The 20,350-nt window shown below is 37.5% G+C and overlaps 1 protein-coding gene across 1 annotated transcript; it reads left to right on the top strand.

Moving 5' to 3' along the window:
• Positions 1-11,130: 11,130 nt before the first annotated feature.
• Positions 11,131-17,149, top strand: LOC149847090 (fatty acyl-CoA reductase 3-like). Its single transcript, XM_089993200.1, has 10 exons — positions 11,131-11,215; positions 11,346-11,449; positions 12,188-12,390; positions 12,973-13,073; positions 14,344-14,536; positions 14,943-15,104; positions 15,641-15,722; positions 16,151-16,420; positions 16,617-16,744; positions 16,904-17,149. Exons 1-10 carry the CDS (start codon positions 11,131-11,133, stop codon positions 17,055-17,057), a joined length of 1,482 nt encoding a protein of 493 aa, XP_089849326.1. The 3' UTR covers positions 17,058-17,149.
• Positions 17,150-20,350: the final 3,201 nt, after the last annotated feature.

The raw sequence follows: 20,350 nt of genomic DNA, 5'->3' as shown, positions 1-20,350 counted from the left end.
GCTGAAAAGGATACTTAAGTCTTTGCAAACGCATCGAACTTCGATGCTAAGTGATGCAAACACACATGGGGAAATGAGCCCCACGTGTTTACATACATGGTGCTAATTCAGACCCGAGAACACGTACCTGCATGTTCCGGGGGAGAACATATAACTTGCTTCGCCCATAGAGGGGTTTTGGGTGGGCCTGAGTCTCGAGGCTAACGGGCTCGATCCCTCCACTACCACCATAAACCGTCATTGGAAATTATATTGCATGGTCACCAAAATATTTTGGGATTGACTAATCAATGAGAACTGGTCCAAAATTTAAGACATCCACAGGTCGCCTATCTCACTCCTTGAGTGAGATTCTTGAGAGAGTGGTTTATCAAATCACAACCATCGTCTCTCTCTCTCTCTCTCTCTCTCTCTATCTATATATATATATATATATATATATATATATATATATATAATCAACATCAATGCTATTTGTGGAATTGCCATTAGAGAATCCTTAATCAACGTAAGTGTGCTCCTTGTGGAATTGCCACTGAAGCAACAAATGAGAACATGATGTGATGTCTTCTTATTCAAACTTAGGGCATTTAAAATTTTCTGACACAGGGTACAGCATTTCAACCATAGAGTGTATAAATTGGATCTGTCTTTAGATCCTAATTTTGCGCCATACAGCAAATCCAGCCAGCTTTCACGTGGCACAACTGGTACCAATATGATGGAGGTGCACAAGCAAGCAATGCACAGCGTATAGATTGGGATGCGACTGCTTTGTTGCTGTGCCATGGCTCGACATCAATGAGGGTGCACTTGGAAATCCAGGGAAGAATCCATTGGGTCCACATTTTGTAGAGTCAGGGCTCATTTCATTGGAATTTCACCACGGCAGTACTCTCCTGAATTCCCACAAACAAGGACAAAAGTAGGCCTCCACTGATGCAACGTACGTGTCCTTGGTGAAGTTGAAGGGCTCATTGCATTTGGTTTTAGCATACATCCAAATCTGGGCTATATTCAAGTCAAAACACAAATATGGTCGGGTCAACTTTGATATCCAGTTTGGAATCAGATAAACAAATTAACCAGATCCCTTTTAGCTTTCCCAACTGAAAATTGTCAATCAAGTACCTTAGGGGCCCTGCATCCTATCTAGATTCAAAACTCCATTATCGCTTGGATATCTTTAGTCAGATCCGGATCTGTAACTCCATCCATTCTTCAAAAAATGGTTCCTACAAACTAAAGCCTGCAAAAGGATCCAATATTGGATAGTACTCCAACCTAGACCCAGTTAAAGGCACTGCAATTGGAAGGATTGTGCTCCAACCTTTTAAAGGGCAGTTAAGGGCGTGGTCCTCTAGGTATGCCCCAGTTGCAGCTTCCTCAAAAATATATATATATATATAGTGCACGTCTCCTTGTGGTGGGACGTTGCAGGTTCAAAACCCCAGTGGTACGTTGAATAATAACTGGTGAAGCTTGCCTTTCAAAAAAAAAAATTGTTTTAATGACAGAGGCGAATTGACGGGCAAGTAACCTTGAAGTCTCCTGTCAAGACTTCTGGAACATGCCAAGGGTGTCAAATTTGTTTAGATAAGCTAATCTCAACCTCTTTAGATGAGCGGCAAGCCAGCAAGCCTGACTATTGGCCTGGGAGATGCATGTTTCGAATCTTGAAAGAGAATTTCTAAACTTAGTGGGACCGGAGTCGAACCACTTTGTGCGTGCACCCACCAAACTTGTGTGTCACGCTTGTCTCTTACAGCTAGCACTTACCAATAATGATCAAGATGACATCCTAGACTCTCACTCATCCAGATCTCAAAGGACTCAGCCCAGTCATCTCGCACCAAGTTCAAACACACTTAAGACACCTGACCTAGCACAAGGCCTACTGCAGTAAGCCCACAGAATTAATCCCAACTATGGGTGTAGTTTAAATGCTTTTTCTTCAGACTCGAAGGCCGCCAACTTGACCCAACTCAGCCAAGCCCTTGAATATCTGAACAGGTATCAACAGGACCCTCTTGAGCACCTAAAGACTTGAACCGGGTCCAGATGTGTTTTCGGGGAAATTATAATAATAAAAGAGAAGAAATGGAATCCGAGGGAGTTGGGGGTAAGTAGGATTCACAGTTGTTTCAACGATTTCTTGGGCTTCGTGTGTTGATGAGTTGAACTCCAACCAAACAGCCAACCATCCTCAGCCATGTTGGTCACCGCCCTAAATTAATTTCTATCCACCATTAAAACGTTACAATAAAGTCTAACCATTATCCCCAACATTTCATATATAGTCTACTAACAGACATTGACCAAAACACCCTTACCTATCCAGGGTGGCATTTTGTCAGCAAAATAGGATTAGACTTTGGTAGAGAGGGTGTTGTGTGCTCTCCTCGGAACACAAATTCGTGTGTTCCGGTGTCTACGGAGGAATATCTTGGGACTCATGATAATTCATATGCCAATGTTGCCCACGATATGTTTATAATAAAATAATATATAAAAAAGGTAGATATGTTTTTTACAAAAATGTTTTCCCATAAGATAGATATGCGTTGGACGAAAATGTCCTCTCGCTCTCCGTATATAGATTTGCACGTTCCCCCTTTGTTTTTAGTTTACACATGACCACCTTCTCGTTCCTGCCTTGTGTTAGATAGAAAATTTTTCCTGGTTCGTTTCTACCTCATGGAGATAACTATAAATCGAACAATTGGTTCAATCATTGGTGGGCGTCAAAGGGAGATTTGTCAGCCATCTCTTTTTACAGTCTTCTCTTCTTCGTTGTTTTCGTTAGGCAGTATGAAAAAAAGTAATGACGCACAAACATTCTAACAAGTGTCATTAAAGTGTGGTGAGTACATTTCCATGTCATCATGCTATTGTTGAAGAATGTATGTCGTCATGAGTGTCATTAAGGCGTTGTTTTGTTATTGCAGGTAGATTTTATCGTTTCAACGGTTGAAAACTTGAAGATATTTGTAAGGCGGTGGGATCTCCTAACAAGAATGCTTGATTACAGATGCGAGCAAGGGCCTCTACCTCATCCGATATTATCCATTCACTCAGTATATGCAATGTAACCAAATCGCGGTTGTAGTAACATGTATATCGATTTGTAAGATATTGTTTTGTTTGTTAATATCGATCTGTAATATATTATGTTGAATTGTCGTATATCGATTTGTAAGATAGTATGTGTTTTCTATCTTACAAGGCGGTGGGATCTCCTAACAAGAATGCTTGATTACAGATGCGAGCAAGGGCCTCTACCTCATCCGGTATCATCCATTCACTCAGTATATGCAATGTAACCAAATCGCGGTTGTAGTAACATGTATATCGATTTGTAAGATATTGTTTTATTTGTTAATATCGATCTGTAATATATTATGTTGAATTGTCATATATCAATTTGTAAGATATTATGTGTTTTCTAGTGTCGATTTGTGAGATATTGTTTTGTTTGTTACTATCGATTTGTAATATATTATGTTGAATTACCGTATATCGATTTGTAAGATATTATGTGTTTTCTAGTGTCGATTTGTGAGATATTATTTTGTTTGTTAATATCGATTTGTAATATATTACGCTGAATTGCCGTATATCGATTTCTAAGATATTATGTATTTTCTAGTGTCGATTTGTGAGATATTGTTTTGTTTGTTAATATCGATTTGTAATATATTACACTGAATTGTCGTATATCAATTTGTAAGATATTATGCTGAATTGTCGTATATTGATTTGTAATATATTATGTTGAATTGTCATATATCGATTTGTAAGATATTATGTGTTTTCTAGTGTCGATTTGTGAGATATGGTTTTGTTTGTTAATATTGATTTGTAAGCTATTATGTTTAATCTTTGATATTGTGATTCATTCAATCGTTTCTTTGACTTGCTTAACTAATCGGTAGTCGTTGTTATATACATCTTGAATAAATCACAGTAAACATATGCGCTGGCTAACGTAAATTGATATTTTGCTCATGATAGTGTTGAGCATATCGACTAGTTGCAGTAAAGATGATGTATCTCAATCATTGGAAAGTCATGAAGCAACGGACATCCGTACTATCTACGCACCTGAAGAATTGAATATGTGCACTAATGATGCACATGATAAGAAGGGTGCAGGCATTGGATTCACTCTTGACTTGAATATTTTAGCAAACAAAATGCAATTTGATAATGAGGTAGACGATCATGACAGTCCACTTGACAAAGGTGCAGGCACCTCAAGTTTACATGATAGTACACTTGACTCTGTTCCCGTAGAGGGAATACAATTTAATAATGAGGAAGCTATATACAAATTTTACAATGATTATGCCTTAAAACTTGGCTTCAGTGTTAAAAGGTATTCTTGGGCAAAAAATGTACAAGGTGTCGTGGTGAGAAAGGCATATGTTTGTTCTAAGCAAGGTTGAAAGAAGTCAATTGAAAATTCAACAAGGAGTAAGTCAGATTCAAGATGCGTCTGTTCAGTAAGAATAGTGTTAAGAAGACTTTCGAATGAAAAATATGTTGTTCGTATTTTAATCAATGATCATAACCATGAATTAGCCGCTTCATTTATGACTCTTATGTTAAGGTCACATCGTAAAGTAACTGAAGTGCATGCTACAATTGCTGAAATAGCTAATAGCACTGGCATTGCACCAAGGAAGACATACAATTTGTGCATGATTTGTATAGTTGAAGTAAAACCCAAAATCCTTAAACCTAAAACCTAAACCCCAATCGCCCGTAAAAGCGATTAGGAAATATCGTTGACATAGACATAGCCCGTAAAAGCAAATCGCGATAGCACGTGGCCTTCATACGTCATTGTGTAAATCGTGATGGTACGTGTCATTCACTTAGACATCTGGATAAAAATCACAGTGCATGAGTACGAATCACGTTTGTGCAAATTGTTTCAGTCGTCTGTCAAAATTTATGCAAAGAGATTCATTACTAGTATATTGTTTTTACATTTCAGAATTCATTGTTTCAGACGTTTATCAATCATTGTGTAAATCACGATAGTAACGCAGCTCGTAAAAGCAAATTAGTGGCATTTTCACTATACACAATGCTAAATGCTTGTTTGATTTTTATTTATGAATGTTGATCAATACAACGATTTGCTCAGTGGCAATGGTTTAGTCGATTTCTCTTTGTTACGAAAATATTGTCTTAGTATAACGCAATTCGATGATCAAACATCATACAAGTGGATTTAGAAATTCTTGTTCATAGCTTATAAATCAATATACAGAATTAGCATATAACTCGATATTTAGAATCAAAACAATAGATATAAATCGATATTAAGAATCAAAATAATTTCTTAAATCGATATCAAGAATCAGCATAGACATCGATATTAAGATTCAGAACAATATCTTAAACGATTTGGAAATTCGTATTGATATCTTAAAAATTGATATTTAGAATCAAAACAATATCTTAAATCGATATGAAAATTCCTATTGATATCTTAAAAATCGATATTTATAATCAAAACAATAGCATATAAATCGATATTAATAATCAAAACAATATCTTAAATTGATATCAAGAATCAGCACACACATCAATATTAAGATTCAGAACAATATCTTAAATCGATTTGGAAATTCATTTTGATATCTTAAAAATTGATATTTAGAATCAAAACAATATTTTAAATCGATATTAAGAATCAAAACAATATCTTAAATCGATATGACATTTCCTATTGATATCATAAAAATCATTGTAATGTTTGGTCGATTTGCCATTGTTACGAAAATATTGTCATAGTATAATGCAAATATCATACAAATCGATATAAAAATTCTTGTTAATAGCTTATAAATCGATATACATAATCAACATATTAATCGATGGTTTAGGTAGAGGGTTTAGTGTTTAGGTTTTAGGGTTAGGGTTTAAGGTTAAGGTTTAGGGCTTAGGGTTTAGGGTTTAAGGTTTAGGGTTTAGTAATATATTAAGGGTTTATGCTTTAGCATTACGATTTAGTAAAATATTAAGGGTTCAGGGTTAGGGTTTAGGGTTTGGGTTTAGGTTTAGGTTTAGGATTAGGGTTTAGGTTAAGGGTTAACAATTGAGGTTTAAGGTTTCAGGTTTTAGGGTTTAGGGATTAGGGTTTAGGGTTTAAGGCTTAGGGTTTAGTAATATATTATGGGTTTAGGGTTTAGTGTTAGGGTTTAGTATGATATTAAGGGTTTAGGGTTTAGGGTTAGGGTTTAGTAAGATAATAAGGGTTTAGTGTTTATGTTATAGGATTAGGTATAGTAATATATTATGCGATATGTATACCGATTTGTAAAATATTAAGTGCTTTCTAGTATCGATTTGTTAGATATTTGTAGTATGTAATTGAAACCTGTGCGTGAGGAATTTACATTGTAGATATATGAGGTGGACATTTGCGTATTCAAATCGTTGCTTATTTAGCGATTTCTATAGAAATTGCTTCAAAGTGTCGTACCTATAATTAAATAGTTGTCATGTGAATCACTATTGTTAACAAGTATAAATCGCTATTGCATCGAATGTATAAATTGTTCTTGCTTTAAACGTACAAATCAATGTAGAAATTGCACCCTTTCGAAGTACATATCATTGTAATATTTAGGCTTCAACAGTAAACATCGTTGTACGATTTAACAAACTTGATTACAAATCTTGGTAACTTTATAAATCATAAATCGCTACTGCATTAAATGTATAAATTGTTGCTACTTTAAATGTGTAAATCATAAATCATAACTCATAAATCGCCACAACGATTTGCCTTTGTTACGAAAATATGTGTCATTCATTTATAAAAGAAACATATACGATAAGTCGTTTCTTTTATTGGCATGATAAATAACAACTTAATGCATAGTATAGTGTGATGCAACTGACGATCATGACAGATAACATGAAGAATGATGTGCATCTAGATTTAATTTTGCATGGTCGGCATGAAAAAATCCTTTTGCCTCATAAGTGCACATAGTTTTCATTCTCCTCCTCCTTCTTGCTTTGCTTTTCTTTCTCTTCGCCATCCTTCTTTTTCTTCTTCATCTTTCTTTATTTGCTTTTCATCTTTAATATCTGATGGATCAGGCTCCACATAATAAATATCCAATAATTTGTTCATGTCTTTTTCATTCTTAATGTTCATTATATTTTAGTACTTTACATAACCCTCATATATATCGGATTGGTGGATGATTTCTCCAAGAGTCATCCCCTTCAACGACGAAGGCTTTTTTGACTTCGGAATTGTAGTCATTGTTAACCTGCATAACATATAAATTTAACTGCATCATTGTATGTTACAACTGCCTCCCCAAGTATATATTATTATAAATTATCATATTCGTTACACAATCGCCAACATTACAAGTCATCGTAATATTTGGCTTCATAAGTAAACATCGTAGTACGATTTAGCAAAATTAAGTACAAAGCGAGGTAACTTCATAATTACACATCGCTACTGCATCAAACGTATAAATTGTTGCTGCTTCAAACGTATAAATCACACTATTCATAAGTACATATCGTTGTAACGTTTTGGCTTTATAAGTAAACATTGTAGTACGATTTAGCAAACTTAAGTACAAATCATGGCAACTTTATAAATCATAAATACACATGACTACTGCTTCAAACATATAAATCATTGCTTCATCAAACATACAAATTGTTCCTTCAAACATACAAATTGTTGTAGAAATCAAACTCTTCATAAGTACATATTGTTATAAATCATAAATCACTACTGCATTAAATGTATAAATCGTTGTTGCTTTAGATGTAGCCTTCATAAGTACATATCGTTGTAATGTTTGATCTTCATAAGAACAAATCGTGCTAACTGATTTTCGACGCCCAAAAGCTGGATAGGTACAAGTCAATTTGTTTCAGTATGAAAATAGGTGTTATTTAGCATGAATAGTATAACCAACTGTAAAATTTAACATTCAGATTTACATAACGAAAATCGATTTGTTTACATAACATTCAGATTTACATAACCAGCTTCCCAAATTTAACCGCATCATTGTATGTTACAACTGCCTCCCCAAGTATATATTATTATAAATTATCATATTCGTTACACAATCGCCAACATTACAAGTCATCATAATATTTGGCTTCATAAGTAAACATCGTAGTACGATTTAGCAAAATTAAGTACAAAGCGAGGTAACTTCATAATTACGCATCGCTACTGCATCAAACGTATAAATTGTTGTTGCTTCAAACATATAAATCACACTATTCATAAGTACATATCGTTGTAACGTTTTGGCTTTATAAGTAAACATTGTAGTACGATTTAGCAAACTTAAGTACAAATCATGGCAACTTTATAAATCATAAATACACATGACTACTGCTTCAAACATATAAATCATTGCTTCATCAAACATACAAATCATTGCTTCATCAAACATACAAATTGTTCCTTCAAACATACAAATCGTTGTAGAAATCAAACTCTTCATAAGTACATATTGTTATAAATCATAAATCACTACTGCATTAAATGTATAAATCGTTGTTGCTTTAGATGTAGCCTTCATAAGTACATATCGTTGTAATGTTTGATCTTCATAAGAACAAATCGTGCTAACTGATTTTCGACGCCCAAAAGGTGGATAGGTACAAGTCAATTTGTTTCAGTATGAAAATAGGTGTTATTTAGCATGAATAGTATAACCAACTGTAAAATTTAACATTCAGATTTACATAACGAAAATCGATTTGTTTACATAACCAAACCTTACACAAAACTCACTGAAAGGACACAAGTTTTGTTAATCCAATAGTGGAGGAGAAACACCTAGAAAGTAGATGCAACCGATGGTGGCAACGGTGCTTCGATTACGCTTCGACAAAAAGGGTGCTCCAGTGGTAGTAGACGACGAAAAGGAGTGCTCTGACGGCAGCAGACGATGAAAAAGGGTGCTCCAGCGGTAGTAGACGATGAAAAGTAGTGCTTCGACGGCAGCAGACGATGAAAAAGGGTGATCCCGCGGCAGCAGACGATGTCAAAGGCTGCATCATCAAAGGGAGCTTTTGTTACAACAGATGGTGCATCGTCAAAGGGTGAGACAAAACGTTTAGGGCGACATATTGCGAGGAGCTCCTGTTAAAGTAGAATCGTTTACTCCTTAGGATGAAAACGATGATGATTTTAACCCTTTCTCTCTTCTGGCGGGAGGATATTTTTATCATTTACTTGAAACGTCGTTTCATGGCGCTAATGGCAGAAAAGAGTACTTAAGTCTTTGAAAATAAACCAGACTCCGATGCTAAGTGATGCTGACACACACGGGAAAACGAGCCCCACATGCTTATATACATGGTGCTCATTTAGAGCCTGAGCACAAGCACCTGCGTGTTCTGTTCCACTCATCCCCCATCTTCATACCACTAAATCTTATGATGCAGGTTGTTTTTTATCATTTTTTTTAAATGATTTTTAAAATTATAAAATTTTGTGTTTGTCAACCGTTGACTTTTGAATCACAAAAAAAAATCTTGCACACGTCTTGTTTGGGTGATTTAAATGTCGATCTTCACTAAACGAACGATATAGATTACACGTGTGGAGTCTAATTTAATTAAAACAACTTACATCAATAAAATAACAATAAAGGGGTATGGAGATAGGGATGACATAGGGGATGAGTGGAACCGATTTCTCCATATCCATTTAGACTTACATGTTAATGTGGATTGTTCTATCTAGCACGAGTTGCCACCCCAACTTGATCACACAAATTACTCACTTTTGTTCCAAGAACACGAATGCGAACCATGTCCAACCTTGGCCTCATATCATGTTTGTTTACTGTACCTGGTCCACAACTCAACAATCACAAATCAAACCCCGCTTGGCCAACTGCCAAGTTTCAAAACCGAACTTTAAGGGCATGTTTGACACGCCGGACAAATCCTACATACGGGACAAAGCGACCCCAGCAGCCGGCGTCCTATGTTTGGTACACAGTGGACAACCCTGGGAACATGGAACAAATGGCATCCCGCGTGACACGTTATAACGAGTCAGTTGCACCCCTGGGGTGCGACTGGCGAGTTCTGGACAAACGCCGCCCATGCTGTCCGGCAGTGTTTGTCCAGCCAATCAAACACATCCTAAGGGTTTTTATATGAATCATGATCCAGAGCCGATATCCACGAGTCAAGAAACATCTCAGTATGATTCTACAAACCCCATTTCTTATATCAAATGAACTTGCATACCCAGCCGCCTCATGGTGGATCCCGGCTTAGGGATGCCCAGATATCGAACCAATCAATTACCGTTTAGTTGGATACAACAAAGGTCAATATCCATGAAGTAAGCAGGGCAGATTCAATTTTATAGTTTTGCATCTGAACCAAAATCCTATTAAAAATCTGAATCCAATGCATGTAAAGAATCTGGAGTTGGTATAGAAGTCGATGTCTCAGTGACCAAATCGAGCCTACTGAGCAGATCAGGGTCTAGCTCTATCGGGTTTAGGATAGGAATGGGTCCAGATATTCGTTTTCTTCCTCGAAAAAAAAAAAGAAAGAATGAAAAAAGATTGGGATGGGTGCAGCCACTGACGTGGTGCTATTAAGAACGCCTAAGGTGGCGACATTTGCACGTCCTTCACTTTTTATTAGGTAGGACACGTTCGTCCGAAACGTTGGACCTGTTCGATTGCGGGTGTTCTGTCACCGGGTCCTACAGCACCACATATATAAGCGTACGAGCACATGGATCCATGCATGATAGGCGTGTACGCAAGCCACCGATCTCTCTCTCTCTCTCACTGAATTTTCTATTTCAGCGAACAACCATTCTCCAAAAAAAAGGAGGGGCGTCAAGATATCTACTTTTCGTACACTTCACTGCTTCGTTGATAATGCTATATGTGCTATCCCATGCAGGCACAGCTGCATATAAAAGGACCCCATAGACCCTTTTAGCACATCAGGCTCTTTGAGGGTGTTTGTTTGTTTGTGGCACTGAAGCATTAACAAACAAAACAAGACACCTCCAACATTTCCTTCAACTCTTTCATCTTTTCTTTCAGAGCTAAAAGTTCAGAGAGACTAGTTTCCATGGCGTCCTTGGAAGGAGGGATCGTTGAGTCTTTCAGGAATAAGAGCATCCTGGTCACTGGCTCCACTGGGTTCCTTGCAAAGAGTATGGGATTGACGCCTCTCTCTCTCTCTCTCTCTCTCTCTCTCTCTCTCTCTCTCTCTCTCTCTACTTTCCTTTTTTTGATGAACTAAACTTCGGGTTTGATATATTTTGATGGTGGCGGCGGGTGCAGTATTCGTCGAAAAGATTTTGAGAGTCCAGCCCTACGTCAAGCGTTTGTTTCTCATTGTGCGCGCCCCGGATATCAAGTTAGCTAGTCTAAGGATCCACGACGAGGTCTCTCTCTCTCTCTCTCTCTCTATACTTGATTGTATGTCTGTCATCCACATGCATACACTCAGGCGAGGGCAAATCAGGTCATATCGGTCACATTCCCGTTGTACGTCTCACTTAATCGAGATGTCCATGGCCCTGTCTCAGCTTCCCAAGTGGAAGGTGAGATGAGGATTTGAATCTGACGGATTGTGACCTGGTCTGCTCTCAGCTCAAGCCGTTCCTGCTACGTGCCATGCATGCACTGTGTGTGTGTGTCCCGGCTCCATGGTTTAATTCCTTGGCTTTCTTTCGCCGCATGACTTCAGTTAGCCTAAAGTGTGCTCTCATTTTTAACAGCACTCTTTTTAGTTGGTACTTGGTACAGAACAAGGCAATGCTTGATAACAAGTCCGGGTTAGACTAGTGGGCTTATGCATGTTTGATATAATAAGCACACCGGCATCACTGCTCAAGGGTGGTTTTGAGAAGCCATCTTTGGCTTCACCGTCTGTTTATATACAGGGGCTGGGTCCATCCATCACCATAAAATAACGAACCCCATTGCCAGTAGGTTATACATTTTTTTTTTTGTCGTGTTAAGCAGGTCACGGTACGATCGAAACAGACAAAAAACAATGCACCGTTGTTACTATGCTGGGTCCACTTTATCACCAGCAATTCAGAATGGTCCACCACCAGCATTTACGTTGCCGGATTCAGCACACCTTCATGATTACGTTTCTGACGCGTTTCGTACAGGTGATGAAGAAGGACCTGTTCAGGGTCTTGAAGAACAAACACGGGAGTGGGTTCGAGTCGTTCTTCTGGGGCAAGGTGTGTCCTGTGGTGGGAGACATTTCCAAAGAAGGCCTGGGGATGATCGATGCTCATCTCGGGGAAGAAATCTCCAAGGAGGTGGAGATCATAGTCAATGTCGCTGCCAGTACCAGCTTTGACGAGAGGTACAGTTCCACACTATACTCGTACCCACGAACAAAGCTCCGACCCGTATCTGTCTCGAAATAGCGGGTCTGGATGTTTTATGCATCACAATCTAGGTCATATCTGTGACAAATTAGTAGTGGTGCTTTTTAGAAAACAAGTCCGGGAAGACTAGCTACATGGCAATCCCGTTTTTTGGCTTCCATTTCTAGGCTTGGAATTCATCAATGCCGCATCCGGTTGAGACCTAGAATTTATTAGATAACAATAAATCTGGTTCTTACTATACGTACGCAGACACAGGTGTGGAACTGCTGCCTAACCCTGGTCCCTGCCGGATGCTGACCTGCACCCATTACCAATAGTGTACCTAGAGGTCCGATCTGGTTTTATAACATCCCGGTCAGGCTCAGGTCCGACCCGATGTCATGCTACGTTTGCAGCGGATCAAGTTCATGAGCAGAAGCCCAGATCCTAACTGGATCTGAAACTTCACAACAAGATTCGACTCCATTCCAGATCCGGATCAGGACACGTTCATTCTTCCCCGATTCCAGGAAAAACGAGATAATTATTAAAAAAAATAATAAATTTGCCTGCAGGTATGACGTGGCGTTGGGGATCAACGCGTTCGGTGCCAAGCACGTGCTGGACTTCGCACACACGTGTGCGAAACTGGAGATGCTCCTGCACGTTTCGACGGGTAAGCACCACAAAACCTTTTTTGACCTTTTTTGAGTGTTGGCGATGCTTTAGGGTGTGGGCCATTCTACTATTCTAGGTCCGTGTTGAATCGTCCATCTTTGAAAATCAACGGCCATGATAAATTATGAAGGTGGTTGTGGATGGTTGGCCCGAACCGAGCGTGCCAATACCACCAATGGTCAACCCATCAGGATCATGAGCTATCGCATGAGTTCATGAACTTAATCACGTTAGCGTTTGGTGAACTTGGTCAAACGCACATCTGGTTAAGTTTAGTCATGTCTGGCATGTTGCGAGCATGGTTCAGACTTAGGAAAAGTTTCTTTTAGTCCAAATTTGGTGTGGTTGATTACCTAAAGCATTTTGAAATCATAAACTATATATATGATCTCTGAGGGGTTGAGTGATCACTCGATCACCTGATTGAAATCCTCTGTTATGCTGTACAATTCTTCCAAAAAAAATAATAATAATCATGAGCTATGATTTCTCGCGTGAAATTCAGATGCTTTATATTTCACACGTTTTTGCTAAATTTAAAAACTTTTTAAAAATGACAAGAAAAAAAGAATAATAAAAAAATTTACCCAAATATGGAAAACCCTTTTTTCCTTCAAATAAAAGTGCACGAATATCGTCGTGGCATTATCGCTTCAAGGAAAATATCGTGCTGCTTTGAAAAGGTCACGAGATTTTGAAAGTCCTAAACAGGTGTCATAATTTTCATAATATTTCAAAAAAAAAATTTGTTGATGTTTGACATTATGCGCCCAAGTGCAGCAACTCTGAGGGAAACCCATCGCCGGCCACACATTGGCTGGTCTCCTAAAACCCTTGAGGTCCTCGTGCTCACGTTGTGTTCCCCCGCCGGGAGTACACCCATTTTCAACCTTGTGACAAGAGATGCCACCCATAGGTTTCGAACTTGTTACGTCTCATCAACTTGGTGACCTGGTCGCCCCCTACCAGATGGTGAAAAGATCAGGTGCAGTACAAATATTTTGTTCATTAAGCACCTGATCACCCTCCATCTTGAGGATATGGCCTGTCAGGTGTGATGGTGTGCTTAATGCACATATTTTATTTTTGTGCAATCATCTTGCACCCATCCTGACTCCTACCAGATGTTGTGGGATGGCTTGGTTATTTGATACAAACCAGGGGAAGCAGCTGATTCTTGTTGTTGTGGTGAAAGTCTGTCGACTGACTGTTATGTTCTAAAAACTAAACAATCACTTGCTTTCTTCATGTTTTTTGGCTTAATTAAGCATACGTTGCTGGCACCAAAACTGGGTTGATACCGGAGACAGCATACAAAATGGGAGAACCACTCTCAGGAAACTCAACTCTAGACATAGAAGCTGAGGAACAGGTGATGAAGAAGAGATTGGAGGATCTTCGGGCTGAGGGAGTTGCGAAAGAGACCGAAAAGTCTGCCATGAAAGAACTAGGACTCCAGAGGTATGACAACAGGACTTTTTTCCTGTTTTTTTGACATATCATCATCTATGAAAAGTGTGTTTGGCAACACATGAAGCGGAACCACGTTCATGAACTCCACCATTTCTAGTAGAAGCATGATGCTAGAGTTAATGAACATGTCTATGTTTTAATGATGTACAAATATGCCTTGAGAATATCTTCAGTTTTCCAGGTACCAGGAAAAAAGGAAAGGTGCATGACATTGAGATGAAGTCAATAATGATCAAACCCATGATCATGCCTTGGCTTTCTATTTTGAGAGCTGAATCTAAGTTGTGGATGATTCTGTGTCTTCCGATTGGTTTTAACAATGACAAAGTTGGGTAATTCAAATAGAATTAGTTACTGTTTTTGTTTATGAATTTGCATACTAATTTGTCTACAGAGCTAAGTTGTTTGGCTGGCCTAACACGTACGTCTTCACAAAAGCCATGGGAGAAATGTTGATTGGAGAAGGCAGAGGGGATATACCCTTGGTTATCATACGCCCTACGGTAATCGAGAGCACACATTCTGACCCTTTCCCTGGTTGGATGGAAGGCACCAGGTATGTCTGCACATTCATTTCAACTGATCTAGCTTAAATAAGTCATGAGTTTATTGAGAGAGACAATCGCTAAGCATCTCAGTATCTTTCATGACGATCTTTGATACATGACCTCGAGCATACAAGTACTCTGCATTTCAGTCTCATCTGTATGAGGAAATATAGGAGGGTTGTAGTTTCACCAACTTTTGGAAACGTATATGGACACTGTCTCAATCTTGTCAACTTATGTACAGTAGTTGGTAGCATTCAACTGTGAGATCATGCTGTTATAGTGCCCTAAGGATTGTTGCTTGTAGCAATACCAAAAAGCAGGGTGATCTCGAGTGTGAGACATCGTTTTTGTTTGTGAGGTGCACTGCGGTCAGTTTGCCTCTGGTTGGATGCTATCAGGTCCAAGCCAGCTGATCCACTCCAGTGGGTGCATGCAACCAATTCATGATACATGCCCAATCCGGCAAGTCCAAAGCAACTGTATGCAGTGTTTTAAAAGGCTTACATCACGTTTATGTAATGTTCTTGTTTTTGTCGTACAGAACTGTGGATAGCTTGCTGGTTAATTATTGCAAGGGGAAACTGACTTCCTTTTTAGCTAATGGGGAGCTTATCCTTGATGTGGTAAGTATATATATATATATGTTCCTCTTTCTTGTTTTGCAATTCTAAGGAGAGAAGCATGTTACAGACGTTGCAACGAATTCATAACCTTCTGAACTTCAGGAATTCTACAGGTTGCCAACTTTTGGGATGCCACCTTAAATCCCAAATTTATGGGATTTTAGGACTCCAACAACTTAGACTAGACTTATTTGTTGATATTAAAAGAGGTGAAAAGAAAAACAGAAATGGTTGGATTTCTATCCATCGAGTACTTTTGGCATATGGATCAGATCCTTAATAAGATTGGATCCTTGCCCACCAAACATAGTTCAATCCAGACTTGATTTTCAAAGGCAATCACCTATTCACTGTCGAGACACAAGATAGGTCATTGTCATCATCTATAATGAGAATGCTAATATTAATTACTAGCATCTTATGTGCAGATCCCAGGTGATATGGTGGTTAATGCAATGATTGTGAGCATGGCTATGCATTCTGGTCAGCGTAATTCGCAGTTCGTCTGCCATATTGGATCATCTCTACAGAATCCTTTGAGCTATTCCAAGATAGTAGATTGTGGTTACCGTTACTTCAAAGCAAACCCATGCTATGGGAAAGATGGGAAGCCCATCATTGTCCGAGAGATCTCCCTCTTCAGCAACATGGAAAGCTTCCAAAGATACATGATCCTCTTTCATAAGTTGCCTCTAGGGGTATGTTTTAAATTTTCTGTTGCTTTTTCTCTTCTAGCAGTCTTCCTTAAAAAAAAATGACATCCGAATTTCAGAAAAAAAAAGGGACTACGTTTTTTTCTCTTTTTACTTACATGAACTACCAAATAGTCCAAATTATCATCGGAAAATTACCTGTTAATACATAATCGTCCCTTAAAAATGTTTTTTTTTTCAGGGACTGTACTTGGCAAACCAAGCGTTCTGCAAAGTGTTTAACAGCACTTACAATACCATGAGAAGGAAATACAACTTTGTGATGTACTTAGCAGAGCTCTATGAGCCTTACGTTTTCTTTAGGGGAAGGTAATTAATCATACAACTCCTTGGTTGTTATTTGGTTTTCTTAGTTAGACCTGTTTAAAATTTAAAGGTTTGCTTCTTGAAATAGTTCAAGGATTGTAATGTATGTCTCTCAGGGTTATATATAAATACTAAGTTTAGAGTTTGGTTTGAAAAACACAGATTCGACGATGCAAACTCAGAGAGGTTGAGATCCAGAATTTCGGTGGACTGTGCAGAAGCCAAATTGTTCAATTTTGACCCTAAAACAATTAACTGGGAAGACTACATCATGAAGATCCACATTCCTGGGATTATTAAGTATGTTTTGAGGTAAAAGACGTCGGCATATAGCTACTACTCTGCTCAATGATATTGAGAAGCTTAATTTGCAGTCCATACCTGAAGGATTCTCACCTGGCCATTGAGAAATCTGCCCGGAGATCTGGAGATTCTTTAAATTTTCCTAGCTTTTCTCTCGAGCATGTGTTTGATCATTCTTTGTAAGTGTTGATAGTATGTTTTCCCTTTCATGAACCCATCTCTATCACGTTCAACAATTGCCATGTATGTCTAGACGCTCGTTTTAATAGGGTGTCAACAATGTGAAGATTTGAACCCTTTAATTTCCCCCTTGTTTCCCTCTTAAAAAAAAATCCCCCATTGTTACCTTCCTCAGGGAATATATGTACAACATTCATCTCTCTCTCTCTCTCTCTCTCTCTCTCTCTCTCTCTCTCTCTCTCTCTCTCTCTCTCTCTCTCTGTGTGTGTGTGTCTCGCACACCTGGCATTCCCCAACACTATAAAAGTCCATATTTCAACATTGCCAAGGCAAGTGCAGCCACGCCTGAGGCATTGCAACTCAGCCTATGCCCATCCTTTCAGTTATTAGGTAGCCTCAATACCCTGGAGATGTAAATGCCTGGCAATATCTCAACTACATGAAATTATTGACACAAGCACCCTACTTATACATGTCAAAAGCCTACTTTATGCACTAGGAACAAGCAATGACATGCTAGCCGTGGCAAATAAGCAGAATATCAAAATTCAGAAGTATATTATGAACCAAGCAGACTTACAAATCAGAAAGCTGTGCTTTTCAGTGAGGGGTCATGCCAGGCGATTGTTTCATATTGGATCGTTGTGAGTGGCAAAGAGGGCTGAAAAAAAAATGAAAAATGATGGCATAAAAAATGACATGTTTTCATAAAAACTCCACAATTTGCCAAAATATGCTTGATGACAAAAACCGTAAATAGTCAACTTGATTAAAACCTTTTTATCCTTTGCATAATATATCGCTCTGCTCGTCGGTTATCGCAAACTCCTACTTAAAAGGATGTCCATACTTTTTTCTTCGCCGACCTCAAGAAATTCGCATAAAAACATTTGTGAACATCTTTTTAAACCCAAACCTCAAAACTTCACAAATACCTAATTAAGTTTATATATATATAGAGAGAGAGAGAGAGAGACTCCTAATATGCGAAGTTCCTCCAAATATATGAAGATTCTTCAAATATATAAAGTTTCTTGCAAATATGTGAAGTAACTCCAAATATGTGCATTTTTTCTCAAATATGTTAATTTCCTCCAAGCGATCCGCAAACACGTATCAATCTGCCCAAATTTTTGGCATGCAAACTTGTGTAACTTATATACTTTGTTGAATATAAAGTCTCTTTTTTCATTTTATTTTTCTTTTTTGTTTGTTTTTAGAAAAAACCGTAACCCTTTTACCTCTAGAACCCTAACAATTTTTCCTCTCTCCGTACAAGCAAGTCCCATTAAATTTTTTTGTTGTATTCCGTCAAGGTTGTGGTATCATCTTTCTCATCAACTTTTCCAGTTAGGTCGAAAGCTGAGTTCCATATAAACAATATATATATGCATATTGTTATACTTCATTCTCAACTTTTTTTCTTTTTTTTTGTATGTATTGTTGAGTTTCATTCGTATTTGTATTTGGTTGTTGTGAATATTTTTTGTATGTTTCTTGTGTTTTATTTAATATTTGCTATCATATTTATCATTTAGGGTTTATTTTATATATATATATATATATATATATATATATTATACTTGATTTATGTTTATTTGTTTGTCCTTTAGTTAATATTCGATACTTTTATTTTGGTTTACTGGCACAATCATTGAATAGGGGTTAAGGTGTTAGTGGGTAGTTGGTTTTAAGAGTGGTTGTTGTGTTATGTTAATTGAATGTATGAAGTGTATATGTGTAGTCTTTTCTCACATGCTATTTTCATTAAATGAATGATATGTTATGTGGTTGGTGTAAATAGTTAATAATAGACTCTGAAATTGTAATACCTATAATTTTTCAAAATATTTTTAATGAATAAAATAATATTAATAAAGATTTTTATGAGAAAAATATATAAATGTAAATTAGTGTAAGTTGAATGTCAAAAGATATTTTATAAAGAACTAAAGTTAATTTTAGTGAAATTCACATTCAAAATTGAATTTATAAAAAAATAAATTTTTTATAAAATAATTAGCGAATTCCATCAAAATAAAGTCGAAAAGGGTTTCAGATGATTTTAGGTTTAATTTGATATATGTGATGTAATTTTATCAAATTAGAATTTGGTTTGTATGGATTTGAAATCCATAATCTAAAATAAATACAAAATATTATATATGGATTTTATGGAATGAAAAACTTAAATTAATTATATTTTATAAAACTATGGAGGTTCATAGAGTGAGGCATCTTCATATATGGGCCCATCCTATATTGCATCTCATGTTGAAATTATATTTTAAAAGTTGTAAGCTAAAAACCCTAGAAATTAGTATTTCAAAGGTTTTCTAAAAACAAACCAAGAGGAAAATAAGAAAAGTTAAATTCAATACTTGCCAAAAAACCAACACAAGGCAACTTAGTAGGCTTTTGACTTTGAGAATTAACCCTTTCGGGTGGGACGTCCTATCCTATAAGGTTCTCATGGTTGAATTGTTAGGCAACTAAAAAAATAAAATAAATAGAAAAAAAAATATAGGAAAAAAATTAGAAGTCACAACTTACCAAATAAGTTAATAGAGTAGTGATTAGGCTAAAGAGGTTGGAATTTGGTAAGTTTGAGAGCACACGGGGGGCATCCCATGCTTGTGGTCCCCATGTGCTTATGTGAAAATATGAGGTAACCCCCCCCCCCCCCCGCCCCTTGGTTCCTTTAGATTTTTTAAGACTTTTCTCTTCTCTTCTCTTCTCTTCTCTTCTCTCTTTTTTTCCTCCTTTCCCTCTTGCTTCCCTCCTTCCTCCATTGAGTTTAAGAGTTTTGAACTTCCATTGAATGAGTGTTGATGAAGCAGTTGCAGCCACACATCAAAAAAGTGGTGCAGATCGAGTTATTGAAGCGGTTGTTTCGACGTTCACACCTACCGATTTCGACCAAACAAGGTAAGGAGTTCTATTAGATACTCATAGATTAGAGCGTGTATGCACGAGTATGTTTTGAAGCTGAATATGTTTGAAACCATACGTCGATCATCACATATAAGAGGTCGGTGTTGGTTCCACTCTATTGAGCATTGAACCAGTTTTCAAAACTGATTATCGATTTCATTAACCAATTCAAGTATGGATCAGTCATGAACA

Source organism: Nuphar pumila, chromosome 2 (genome assembly GCF_984573655.1).
Source record: "Nuphar pumila chromosome 2, dmNupPumi1.hap1.1, whole genome shotgun sequence".
Taxonomy (NCBI): domain Eukaryota; kingdom Viridiplantae; phylum Streptophyta; class Magnoliopsida; order Nymphaeales; family Nymphaeaceae; genus Nuphar; species Nuphar pumila.
The sequence above is the reverse complement of the archived record's forward strand: the minus strand, read 5'-3'. Positions and strand labels throughout refer to the sequence as shown.